Raw genomic sequence first — 14,358 nt, 5'->3', positions numbered from 1 at the left:
AAGAAAAATTTAAAGATACACTTCTAAAACAGTGCCTAAATGTAAGGACTTCAAAAATCAAATGCCAATAACTTGGCAGATGCATATCCACTCCCCCTAGCAAATTGGCAGAGTTTTCAGTATCATTTGCCCTTCTTCAAATAGATATTTGCTTTATATCCCTATTTTTATTTGACAAAAATTTAGATTGAGAAGCATGAAATAAATTTAGGGAGTAGAAATTACATGGTGAACTCAAGGTAAAGAATGTCCATTAAAAAAAAATGACAAAAAGAAGGAAGGAGGCAGAAGAACTCTGAAAGAGTGATAAACATTAAAGAAGAATGTGTTCAATAAATAAAACAAGATTGTTTCAAATGTGAGCTAAGAGGTCCTGGCTCTATTTATGGGCCTTGCTTATGAACTGGCTTCCAGGGAAAGCCTTTATTCTCCTGATGATTACAGTTCCAACTTTAGCATTAAAAGGCTGGAGATTCTCAGAGGACGGTAGTGTTCGGGTTACTTCCAATTCTGCTTTTTCAATTCCAGTTTCTTGGAGTGTTGCGCACGCTGCTTGGCATTTGTGGGTCTTCCTCACTGGATTTCAAAGCCAGAACACTTTTCCGAGCCTTCAAACCGACCATTCCAATGACTACCTCATTCTACTTCTTATCCTAATGAAAAACACTTAAAAGACTCCTCTTCTAAAATATGGAGTCTGTGATACCTCAAAATATCTTGTCACTCAGGCCTCAGCTACAATATCACCTCCTCAAGGACAAGCTAAAGTTGGCCCTCTACCAGCTTGCCTGCTGCTGTTTGTTTTATTTCCTAAAAGCACTTACCAAAATTGGAGATTATCTTGTTTGTGTATTTATTTGACTCTTTTCTGCCTCTGCCACTTGAATGGAACTTATGAAGACTTGAAGAAATAGTCTCCCTGGAAGTCTGACCTTTAAGAAACACAAGTCTTGGTCACTCTAATCTTAAATTCTCCCTGATCAAAGCCTGAGGAGCTGTGTTTCTGCTGCTGACTCTTCTGTCTCATCCAGGACCACCTGGGCCTGGGGTCACAAAGTTCCAGACTTCCAGGATGTTGACCTTCTTTTAATTTTTCAAACTCATCAAGCATTTTCTTATTTCCAAACCCTATGCACGCATCTCTCTCTTTGGTACATCCTTCCCAATTCTTTTCCTGGCTAACTCCTAGTTCTTTAGGTTTCAGATTAAATATCACCTCCTCAAAGACACCCACATTTCCTCTTACCTAAGATAGTTCCCTTATTCTACTGTCTCATAAGACCCTGTCCTCTTCCTTCTTGGCATTTGTCACAGTTAGTGGTTTGTTTTATTTTATTGGTGAATATGTGTGTGTGTTTAATATCTGTCTACCTTACCTGTGTACTGCAGGAGGGCAGTATTATCATATCCTCAACACTTAGTGCCTGGAACATAGCAGATTCCGACTCAGTAAGTATTTAGTGAATGAGTAAAGGAATGAATGAATGAAGTTGGTCTTTAAGTTATAGCACAGAATCTGGAATAAAATAGTGGGCTCAAAAAATAGTGAACAACTATAATTGAGCTAATGTAGAAATGAAGCGTTAATCATATTTTCTTTAGAGAGAGACAATGATTGGTTTATCAAAAGTAGAGACCCTGTTTTCCAGGACAAACATGGCCCTCTGTGTTCACTCGTTTGCCTCCAATCCCATTAACAGAATCTTCTCATCTAAGTACAGTGGAGAAAAACTACCTAGTTGCTTTGTCTATGTAATTCCCAAATACCCAAATGAAAAGTGAATAACAGAAGCATTCTTCCTTAAGTTTTATATACTTGATGTCGTTATCTTAAAAGATTAATTGAATCTCTTCTCAGCTGGATAGTTGAGTTGACACAACCATTAGAGAATTTTCCTCTAGAGACTTACTTTAGCTCTTAAACTATACACACAAAACAAGCAAACTCAAGTGTATCATTATCTATAGAAGTGCAGAATTCAATCTCCCTTTGGTAAACCATTCAAACCCCAAAGTGTGTTGTCCACATTTTGACAGAAGCATCTGTAATAACCAACTCTAACCTCCTTTTGTACCACTTTAGCACCCAAAAGTATATGAAAAGTGTGCATGTTAAGTCTTGTTCTATTTATTAAAAAATATTTCATAGCTTAAAAACTCTTTTGGCTGTCAGCCTCCTGATGTGAGAAAAGTACATGGCAAAGAGCCCTAGAATCTTACTCCTGTAAGACAGAGAGCTTAATAAACATAACTGAACAGTAGATAACTTAAGTGTTTGAAGCTAATATATCCAGACACATTTTTTAGATAGGTCAGTCTAATGTTTCCGATACCATTATTATGACAACAATTTGCACAGGCCTGAATAAAGAGGGTCTGAGTCCTCTGAATAAGTAATAGGTGTATCAATTATCTGTTCTCTGTCACTAGAATTGGAGGTAAGCTTACAATAACCCTTAGAAAGCTGAAGCTCACCCTTGGAGACTATAATAATAAGTTCCTCTAGGCCTTGTGGCAGAGCTTTGGAAGGCATGGGTAGGGCCTTCTTTCTTGAAGGGGTTGGATATAGAGTTTTGGATGTATGCAGATGGCCTCATAACCTATGGAAGCCACTTCCATATGTCAGTATTCAGTGAGTTAATACCTCAGCAAGGCAAGTCTGAAGGAGAATGACTTTTTCCTTCAGCTAAAAATATCTTGAGAGAAATAAGACAAATACTCACTCCTTTCTTTGATTTCAATGAGCATGGACTTCATTATACTAAAAGAATCTTTGGATTTTTTTCTCCTTTTATTGGAAGTCCATTTACTGGGCCCCGATGCTGACTGCTTTCTCTCGGTCGATTCCCTTACATTTCATGTGAAAACAAGAGCAGCAAAGCTAAGTCTGGATTTCAGCCAAGAAGAACAGAGAGCTGAAAACTTTCTTCCCTACACTCATGCTGCCCAGCTTCTTCAGCAAGGTCTGCCTGCCTAGGAATGCACCTTCTGAGAACTTCACATTTGTAAAAGGCTGCTAAACGGCTCTGTGCATTCATCCCTTAAATCCTCAGCGAGGACGGCACTGGCTTTCAGCCTCAGCATCTCTTCTCGAAGGAACTGGACCCACAGTCATTCCACTTGAAATCCAGTCTTTCCACCTGAAATCCAGTCTTTCTAAATGAATCATGCAACATGGCTTTTAAACTTCTTTTGCTCAGAATAACTCTTAAAAAGATGATCTTCTGGCCATATCCTTAAAATTCCTCCTATTGGTATTTTATTTTATTCCATGTTCCCTGTAATTCTCTACCTAAATACTCTCCTTTTTAAGAGGGATGACATTTTTGCTAGTTATTGTCATATACTTTTAGCTCATTTGCCTTGACATATACCTGGTGAGTCAGGGCACACTAACAAATAAAGCACAGAATTTGGCTCAACACCACAAGGTTAACGTGTTACCAGGTGCGCAGAGGGGAAGGTTGGGCACGAGAGAGAGAGAGAGACGCTCTCCCAGCGAATTCACTGAGTCTGTTCTTTGAGCCTTCAAGCCATTGCAGTTCAGAATAGTCTTCAGAGGAAAAGACCTCAAATTTGGGAGGTCTTTCAAGAGTCATAAACAATGCACCCTGGGTGATTTTTCAAAACAGACCTTTTGTCAATTCTTAATCAGCCATTTAATATTGTGCTTTCTTAGGATGATACGAGCCTTGGTCTTAGTGTTCTTAAGGCTCTACATTTTAGTTACTTGGTTTCTTCTCTGTTAGATGCCCCTTGGAACTCTACCATTGCAACATCTTAAATTGGAAGCTCTCTCTCCGGGATATATTCTCGACAGCTTCTACTTCCCCTATCCCATATTCCTACTGGACCTACGCCTTATTCTTGGTACTTAACACCTCCTATTCTTTGATTACAATTTTCTGATTTCATTTTCCTCCTGTTCCATTCTAAGTTCCATACTCAGTCATTGCAAAACTACTCTCTAGAGCCTGTCTCCTCTTAACTTTGTTCCATGCCTAAAGTGTCAGTCTTCTACCTTGGGTCATGCTCACTTCCATCCCCAGGCTACCCAGCACTGCTAGAAAAAGCCAGGATATCATGTTGCTCGGGCCCACACACTGATCCTATCTTCCTTGACTTCTCTAGCCTTTCATTTAGAGATCATTCTGTGCCTCTTGACATCTCCTCTCTGCTTCTTCGTGGCACCCCCAGCTGCTCCTCCGCATGCCTGTGGCGTCCCATCTTCCTTGAGGCAGCGCTCCCCTGGGATGCTGTCTGCTGCTCTCTCTCTGCCCTCACCTACTTCCCCGGAAGCCCCCAAAGCTCAAAATCCAGACCCAGAGGTTTTTCTGAGTTTCAGATCTTAAGATCTAGTTGGATATCCCACAGACATCTCAATCTTCTCTCCCACATATGGCTCCCTGTTTATCATTACCCTAGCACCTAGTTTTCTTTCCCTTTGTAGCACCCATTAATTTATTTAATTATTCCCTTTTTCTTCTTTTCTGTTCTTATCTTTTTAAGTATCTGCCTCCCAAATAGATTGTAAGTTCCTCTTGAGGCGGGCACGTTCCTGCTCATCATTACATTCATAACATGGGCACATAGTTGGCGCTCAGTAACTTCACTGAATGTAGAACAATGTATACAGCATGAGTAAGCAAAGCATGGCTCATAGGCCAAATCCACTCTGCTACTGCTTTTGTAAAGAAAGTTTTATTGGAATGCAGTTATGCACATCGGCTATATATTGTCTATGGCTATTTTCCCAATAAAAAGAGCTGAGAAGAAGCAACAGAGACTGTATGGCCTACCAAGTCTAAAATATCTACCCTTAGGTATTACCCAAACAATTTTACTGACCTCTGATAAAAAGGATAGTCTCAGATCAAGGAAAGGAATATAACCTGGTATAAAATGGTAGACTGTCAGAGAAACCTTCCTGGAAGAGGAGAAACCTATCTGAGCCTTGAAAGATAAGATAAGATATCCCAGAGCAGCAGGGGGTAGGGTGGGAGTGGTGATCCGAACAGAGCATCCTGAGAGGGGCTGTGGAGAGGCTGCTTTTGTTCAGAAGCCCTGTGTGGTGTAAGTTGCGAGAGAAGCAGTAGGAAATGTACTTGAAAAGACTGGGCAAGGCCAGGAATCCAAGGGCAATCCTTAGCCTTACCCAGTTCCAGGGTCCCAACTGTGCTTACAGTTCCCTCCTGTGTCCTACGTCTCCAGCCTCAATCTACCTTCCCATATTTTCTGCAAATAATATCACTTCCCCATTACTAAACAATCTGAGGTGGCAGAATTTCTAATAGTGGCTCTGCAGAATTCCTCTCTTTTCACACTGTTTCTTATTCTCAAGTGAGAAAAGGCCTTCCTTCTGCTATGCTGGTGTGGAGACTGCACTCACCTGCTTCCATGTCTCTCTCCTTCTCTCCCCCTCCAGCCCCTCCCATCCATGTCCTTTCCTGTTGAGCTTCCAACCTGATAGCTTGGCTCCTCCTCTGCCATTTGTCTGAACGAAATACCGTGCTTCCTGTTCAGGAACACTGTTTTTCCCCAAGGGAAATGATTCAAAGTCGCATGCAGCCACTTTGCCCAGCTGCAGTCTGTGGGCCCAGACCTCTCAGCAGGTGCAGTCCCCTCCATGCAGCACCGTGTGGCTCCTGCCCTCTGGGCAGCCTCAACCCACAAACACACATCATGTCCGGGGTGGAAGGAAGGGCAAAGTAACTGCAGGAACGGCTCCCATTGAGAAGAAGGGTGACTCCGTGTCACCCTTTCATGCCAGTTAGGAAATCCTACTGGGCAGAAGGAGGAGGCTTCTACTCTGCGGGGCCTGAACATTCTTCAGTTAGTCCCTAAACTTGCTGCCTGGGAGAAATGAGCTTTCCACTGTTCTCCATAAACCCTGGCCTCACCTGGCAGGTTCTTACCTTCCACTATCCTCCTTGGCCATCTGTGGAGCGAGTGGTGAGAAGCTCGTCCTTTCAGTGAGCGACGTGGTGTTCCGAGCCCTTCCTGCTGGTTCACACTGTGGGCCTGCCCCGTCCTGTTCCCGACCTACTGTCTGAGTCAAGGACACTTCAGGGACCTCTGGAATCAGATAAGGGGACCCTGAATGGGAATGTCACCTACCGGAGAAGGTGGCTACAATGGACAGTGGGATGAGTACGAAATAAACTTTTACTGTGTTGAGTAGCTAAAAGTTTAGGGCTGGGGGCTTGAAAACAGAAAAGCTTTGTTTTAAGTTCAGGTGTGTGATTTCTTTGGCAGTACAGCTGTCTCAAAAAAGATAAAAATAGTAGGCTTCTATTCTATTTGCTCTTGTCATTCCCATCTGCTTGTAACCACACCCAAAGTCTTTTCCTAGACTTTTCAAGTCTCAATTCTGATGCTCTTGTTTCTTTGGCTTTGGCCTCTCCCTCATGATTTCCTGCTGACCACCTTGAAGCTATTTGGAACAACAGTCTTGGATGGGGAGGTAGCACCCTAAAGGTGTCATCCTTCACCACCTGAGGTGTTCTGCACACTAGTTACTTTGTAAACAAAGTCTTACTGGACCTTTCATACTCAGAATCCTCATTGATTTCATCTCTTAATATTTCATGGCCAGAAGCAGCTGGCTTTTCCAAACTTGTAAGATTATTTATCTTTGGGGTTTTCCCATTTCCTTCCATCTCTGCTTGTGAACCGTTCCGTTCTTACCTGAGTTCACCTCCTCCTTGGAACACCTTACAAAGGCAGCTCTAGTGTCTGCCACACACCATCCCCCTGACTCTTTCTGTCCATTTCCCCAGGAATGTGTTCTGCCTTCCAAGTTATTTCAGACCGAGGTGTTGCCAAATATTTTGCAGTGTGGCAACAGGGTTCTCTAGCTTGTTGTATCTGTGTCTTGTTATTTGACATTAAGGGAGTAAACATTTTGCTGGCAGGGCCCCACTTCCAGTACCAATTCCTTTATTGAATCACAGAGGCTAAACTGCTGGAATGAACAGCCACCATATCCCTATACCTTAGCTTTTTCTTATTCAACTTCCAGTCCGATGTCGGTGATTTGCTCTATATGCTCATTCAGGCACATGGAGTTTAAGTAACTGGTTCGATGTTTCATGCTTGGTACGTAGACACATGAAGGTTTGAAGGCGGTGGGACTCCAGAGTTTTAACCACTTTCAAGTCGAGTATTCCTCTTGGAGATACAGCCATTCAAGTCTTGCATCTTCCAAGATATTTTGCTTATAATTTGCCATCTTCAGCATTTTGTTCTACATGCCGAAGAGTTGTATATGTAAACCTCTTCACATTATAAATATTTATGGAGTCACAAGACTTCAGAGTGTGGGCTGATTTTGTAGCACCACAGATACAGAAGTTTTTAAATACAATTAAAACTTTAAATACAAGAAAACCTATTGATTTTAATTTGTTACCTTTTGTACTGACATTTGTAAACTTTTTCTAAATACATTGTATTTTTTTCAAGACAGCTAAATTAAATGTCTTATGTTGATGTGGGTTTTCTGTTTCCCTCTATCAGTGCCCTTTTATATAAAGAAAGACTATAGGGAAACAACATTTTGTAACATTATTTTTGGAGATATACCAATGCAGGTTTGATCTGTACTCCCTCACCGGGGCTCTTTATTTTCCATGTAGAGGGACAGGTGCCTAAGGGCCTCTGAAAAACAGGCTTTCCTTTTCATAGAGGAGAAACATCCAGGGTGTGCCATGAGCATTTGTTCTTTCCAGTGCTATTCCTTCCCCATCACTTAAGTACAAATGGACTGCTTTGAAGTGGGTATTGTGCAGAACAAGGTTTCCCCACAAGGTGTTCTGAGGTGCTCTGAACATGACCCATGTAATCAGTGGAGGAGTTCATGGCTGCAGACTGTCACATCTCACAGTGGGAGTCATGGGGTGGTGTGCTTGGTAAACTCCTCCTGATGTGCAACTGAAGCTGTGCTTCCTTTAAAGATAAATCTTGCTCCCCCGTCCCCTATGTGTTTCTCAGGCTTGGGAGCAGGACCTCATGGATTCAGCCTAATCTTAGTGTGGTGGTGTTACCTCCACACATTCTTAGTAATCGCCCCATTTCCGATGCTGTTGTTTTATCTGTTCCCTCTGAAACTGAGTTAAGTGCTAGAGTCTGATTGGCTCCTTGAGGTTGGTATGGAAGAGTTCAGCAGGACTTTGACAAATGAAGCCCTGACCCCAATGTGTAAGGACCTCAGTGGACAGTAAAGGGTTCCTTTGTGTTGTGCAGGTGACAAGTGTGTACAACCTTCAAAGAGCCCATAGATTTGTATCTGATCTTTGGGTGACAAATCATGGGTCCATCAGCTCACATGTGATCAGTCATTCATTTCCACACAGGCAACAATGCTAGTAATTTGATAGAAATATTATCAGGGCCATCAGAGTTTTTTCACAAATATTATTTGTATTCGTTACACAAATAGTGGATTGGTTAAAGTGTTTAGGCCAAGTGAGCTTTTCCCATTGGAAGGATAGTGAGTTAATTCTTAGGAAGGTATCAGCACATAGTTCTTCTAGGCTCTTCCAGCACTGCTTAGAGAATTGCAGCTTCCCTGCAGTGAATATTCCCCAGGGGGCTTCAAAGTTGAGACTCATAGCAGCAAACATGAAGCACTTCTGTTTGCACTGGAAGTTAAGACCCAGGTTCTTCCTCTCATAATGTCTGTGACTTATACTTAATGTATGTTCACTCCACATCTGAAGGAACACAGCGCATGCACACACACACCCAGAACTGAATTGAGACTTGGGGGTTTGTGCCACCTCTAAGGGCTTGGTCTATAGCTTGTAATGTGTGCTGAAGAGCAAGCATTGTGCTGTCGAGCAGTAGGAACTGCTGGTTAGAAATAACAGGATATCCGGTGCGAAGAGGCTGAGAAGAATACACTCTTGCCAGAAGAGTTAAGAACAAGCTTCTCATGGGAAACTGTGGGAGACTTTTGAAAAGGGATGAGAAGAAAGGAGAATTGTTAAGACACCACTTTCTCAGTTTCCGAACTGAACTTTTGCTCACAGCAGGTGAGCGCAGGCTCCCTCCCACACTGAGATTTCCTCCCCTGCCGGTGTGCAGTCTGTTAAGTAAACAGAGACTTTATACTGAGAAAGGAACATTTCTCTATTTTGGCTATGAGTTGTTATTTTTAAAGCTTCACCCTCCAAACATTTTCCCCTATCCTCGTTAATTTTTTCACTAGAAAGAAAATGTGCTATACTTAAAAAAATTCAACAGCAGGACAAGAAAATTCAACTTCTAATATGTTCTCCCTGCTTAAAGCCAGCTCACTTTTTGGTATGACCGCTGTTACCATTCCCCCTGTTGAGCAACACAACTTTTAAAGATTCCTCCCCACTTCTACAGAGCTTCCATGCACCCTGATTTCCATAGTCAAAGCAAAATGCACGGTGCCAGTGATTTTTCTGGATACTTGAGGTTGAAAGGACAACCTATCCTTTGATATTTATGGATCTGTCAATCAGTATATCTATAGCTAATAGTTAAATATTGCTGCTACAGTGAACCACACACCATTCTAAGCACTTTATATAAAATGTTATTTACCTTTATCTGAGAATATGATGACATCTGCTTCAATATTGATGTGAGTTAAATTTGGGGAGACTGACATGCCTTGTAAGAGACTTTCTGTATTTTTTTGTGGGCTGCGTCCCTCTGTATTGTACTGTCTCTCTCTCTCTCCTTATCTGTCTTGCCCCTGTTCGGGATCACTTTAATAATAAGGCCTATGGATTTCTTCTCTATACCCCAAATTCCAACACAAAGACTGGTATAGAATGGGCCCTCAATCAATCTTTGTGAATGAATTAAAGTAAAGCAGAAAGGAAGAAAAAAAAATCTTACTGTTGGTACAAGGTGGTGTGGCTTGACTTAACAGTTATGAGTCCTAATTCCCTCATTAGGAAAATGGAAAAAATAATACTAACCTTAGAGGACAGTTGTAGGAAGTAAATGAATTTATCAAAGGGTACCTAGCATATTTCAAGTCAGTGTGTAAAAGACGGTTTATTCCATAAACAGTGTTATGAAAACCAACTCGCTGACTGGGAAAAATACTAAGCTGAATCCCTGTCTCACATCTTACACCAAAGTAAATCCCAAATGATGGTTGCACAACTTTGAATATACTAAAATCCATTGAATTGTTCGCTTTAAATGGTTGAATATATGATTATATTTCAGTAAAGTTGTTATAAAAAATAAATCCCAGAAGATCAAAGATTTAAACATAAAAACATGGAACAATACTAGAAGGAAACTTAGGATAATTTTTTATACATTACTGGAAAGGAAAATGACCTTTTCAAGCAAGACATATTATTCTAAAGGCATAAATGAAAAGCTTGACAAATTGAGTAGGCAATAATTGTTTTGCAGAAGAAAATACCAGAAAAGAAATCAAAAGGAAAACATGCAAACCATTAAAAAAACATTGAGAGAACATAGAACAAAGGGCTACTCTACTATATAAAGATCTCTTAAGAATCAATGTGAAAATGACTAATAATCCAGTAGAAAAATGTGGGCAAAGAACAAGAGCAGGTTCTCAGAGAAAGAGCTTACACCAATGTATTCTCCTACCAACAGCCTACTGACACAAGCTCTTTGGAAGTAATATTTGAACTATTTATTGCAACTAAAATATGTAAGTCCTCCAATAAAGCAATTCTACTTCTATGAATTTATTCTATAGCTATCTATACATATGTCCAAAGACATAAACATAAGGATAGTCATTGCATGAAATGTTTGTAGCAGCAAAATACTTGAAATCAAACTAAACTGTAACCAAAAAAGAAGTAGTCAATAGGATTATAACATTTTGTTTGGTGAAAAAATCTGCAGCTGTTAAAAGCAGTTGATGAGGGACTCTAAAACATATTAATTAAAAATAAAAAAACTAAACAGTGCTGGGAAAAGTGTTTAATGTTCAAGTTTTAAATTATATTTTCACAAATATATGTGTGAATATTCATAGAATATTTTAACTTCTTCCTGTCCCACTTGAGCACAACATGCCCCAAATTCAGCTTGTGAACAAAAAAGATGAATGAATTCCTTTCACATGTATGATCTCATTTAACTTTGGCAACAACCCTATGTAAATGATAACAATATTTTCTTTGTCAAATATGACATGTTATGGGCCTTCAGTTTTGCTTATTTAATAGTTGCAACTACAAATGATAAATCTTTGATTCCAAGGCTGTGTTATACAAGGAAAAAGTCTAAACTTCTCATAATGACGTAGAACACCCTTTATCACCTGACCTTTTCTTTCTGTCCCAGATTAATCTCCTATCTCCTTACCTCCAGCACACTGCACCATGTTCTTTCATGCTGCCCCTTATTTTCCATGTTTAGTATTCTCTTCCAAGGATGCTTTAATACCTCTGCTTGATGAAATTATACATTTTCTTAAATTGTCAAAGCTCAAATGCTACCTACTCTCTTGTACTTCAAAAAACACTTTATGTAAGTCAATCAGACCTGACTATATTATTTCAAGGCCATGAGCATACTGAGAGTAGAGGCCCTGTTTTTATTTCCATAACTACCACAATGTCTAGAATATAGTAGCAGATCAATAAATATTTATAAGTAAAACCATCGACCTGAATCTTCATTATTTCTGAATACCTGCAGGTTGAAGAACTCTGTACTTAACATGGCAGATTTGGGGGTTGAAAAATGCACCTCTTCTAAGAATTTGAACTGAAAAATGTTTTATTAATGGAAAATCTTTTTTTTGTCTTGCCTTCTAGAATTCAAGCACTCTGTGAAGAGAATGGGCTGTAGTTTTTTTGTTACAGATTTGGAAACAGTAGCTGTTGATGAATGTGTACTTTATCATGTCTTCTGGAAACTTTTCTGCCCTTTAATATTTTTTTCTTTTTTCTTGTTCTGTTTTCACAGGAACCAGGGAAAATGTGTAGAGGGCATGGTGGAGATCTTTGACATGTTGCTGGCTACATCATCTCGGTTCCGTATGATGAATCTCCAGGGAGAGGAGTTTGTGTGCCTCAAATCCATTATTTTGCTTAATTCTGGTGAGTCAGTAACATGGGAGAATATAATGCTGGGTTATTGGAAGAAATATCTGTGTATTTTAAACCAGTGAAAGGGCATAATCATAAATTGAAAGAAACAACTTAGGTACATTTAAAATAACCTATTGTCATTTGTAGGCTACTGAGGGTAGTGGGACATCACTGGTCAAATATGATGAATGAAAAACAAAAATTGGACATTGAATCAAATAGCCTTTTGGTTGAAATGTTTGTATCCTTTCACAGATAACAGGAATGCTTTTATTAAAGTGGTAGATGTATATGGATGTATGTCTGCTGATAGGCTTTTTATCTGTCAGGAAGTAAGTAGAACAAGGGATCCTGTTAAGAAATTGTGACCAATTCCAAGCTCCAGATCATAAGGAAAGAGGGTTATTTGAGACAGACCATGTTTCTGCTCAAAAAGTGATTGGCTGAAAAATGTAATTGACTCAGAGATAGAAAAATCTGGTCCTAAAACTGAGGAATGGGGAATGCAGTAAATTGGTCCAACTGCAAAAGCAGTTTTCGTTTGGTCTGTACTGCCTTATTCAACTGTCCCCTCCTATTTATTCAACTAAGAAAGCTTAGCTGAGAGTGGCATCTGGGGTTTTTTTTTGTTTTTGTTTTTGTTTATAGTGAGGCTGGCTGTTGTGTAAAGAGTCACTCCAGGTCACCCAGATGCAAACTGTGGGTCAGCTGAATCAGCTCCCTGACTCCCCCTAGGTCCCTCTGTGTTTGGATCTGATCACTAGATCTCCAGTCTGAGGGCCATGGAGCTCAACAATCGGGGGCACAGTAGATGCCCTTACCTCGGCCTTTCCTCCCATCCCTGGCCCTACTTCACGCCTCAGACCTCATTCTCACATAGAAATCACAGCTATCTTGAAGCCCTAGGCCTGATTCAGAAGTTTTTCTCACAGCATTAGATAGGATCTCAAATCTCCCAATAGCTGAACTACAGTTTGTATTGATCGCACGTGTAGAGAATCAGCACTTCCTTCCCTTTTCAGATGTTTTGCGTCTTCTTACGAATGCCAATCCCTCCTTGCCTCCCCTAACAATTTTCCACTTCTCTTTCCCACCAATGCTAGTAACCTGTATCACTTAATGGTTATCATAGTAATCATTGTCACTTATCAACTGATAAATGGAAATCTGTGTTATTACTCTAGGCAAGGACTGAATTACAGGATCAAGTTATGTGAAAAATATGTGATCTACACTAAGGAAGTGATTACCACTCCATTCAAGTTTCTGGTTCCACTCACATGCATTGTGCTTTTCATTTTAGTCATTTGTCCTGTACGCTGAAGGGTACAGACCCCACAATGGCTCTTTATTGGATGAGAGTTCTGGGAGCAGTGCCACTCGGCTGCACAGTGCCAGGTCCTGAACCTGCTCCTCCTGGCAGAGGGCTGGCACGTGCCAATGGCTTTCATGAGCACAATCTGTTAACTTCAGGGAAATCAGCCTACCAAGTACTGAGACTTTTTTCCCACTTTTTCCAGGAAATAATACTCCAGACAGGAAGTGAAATCAGCCAGTGATATATATATCCACACAAGTACATGTTCTGATCTCAGTAATCCAAAATATCCCTTTCAGATTCATATAGCCTTTTTCTGTATGATTATTCTGTCCCTGTGATGGGTTATTTGTGATTTTATTTTTAGCTATATATATTTAAAAAAAGGCAAGACTTTTGCCATCAAAATTTTGGATTTATAGACACAGGTATGTTAAATCCCAGAGGAAAAAACTTTCAGCCCTCACAAGAAAGTCTTTTATTAAAGACTGGCACCGGAATGTCAAAACAGTCTTCCCCACCGCAGGATTTGGACCTCAGCCTGCTTTCTCCTCACACAAATTAAACTTTCCTGCGCTATCCCAATTCTTTCATCTCTTCCCCAGGATTTTCCATGGGCTTCCATGCATTTGAAGGGTTGGAACACTAATTTGGAAATACAAGCACTGTATACTGACAGAGTTTACAGCTGTCTTTTCCATGAGGTATCAGGACAATAGCATCTTTTCTTCAAGGACGGCTCTGTTGGCTCAGAAGCAGTAACAAAACAGGAGTCTTCTCTCAACCTATAAAAAGTGAAATCACTCTTTACACTCCAAAAGTGAGCAATGTTTTGGGAAAGCAGATCTGTTGCTGAGAACAGCTCTAGTATCTCATATTGTCTCTGAGAAACAGAATCAAAGAAGACAAGATTCTGAAACACAATGGTATGGCACTGGGTGCCTTTTTCAGAGTGAATAAGCAATT

At 40.3% G+C, this 14,358-nt stretch overlaps 1 protein-coding gene across 3 annotated transcripts in view; it reads left to right on the top strand.

Moving 5' to 3' along the window:
• ESR1 (estrogen receptor 1) overlaps positions 1–14,358 on the top strand; it is a 319,262-nt gene that overhangs the window by 275,499 nt on the left and 29,405 nt on the right. For all 3 annotated transcript variants that reach the window (XM_036911872.2, XM_057489098.1, XM_036911871.2), the window contains exon 7: positions 11,950–12,083. In XM_036911872.2, coding sequence (XP_036767767.1) covers positions 11,950–12,083 — 134 coding nt within the window. The remainder of the gene's footprint in view (positions 1–11,949; positions 12,084–14,358) is intronic.

The sequence above is a fragment of the Manis pentadactyla genome, chromosome 12, assembly GCF_030020395.1.
Source record: "Manis pentadactyla isolate mManPen7 chromosome 12, mManPen7.hap1, whole genome shotgun sequence".
Classification (NCBI taxonomy): Eukaryota; Metazoa; Chordata; class Mammalia; order Pholidota; family Manidae; genus Manis; species Manis pentadactyla.
The sequence above is the reverse complement of the archived record's forward strand: the minus strand, read 5'-3'. Positions and strand labels throughout refer to the sequence as shown.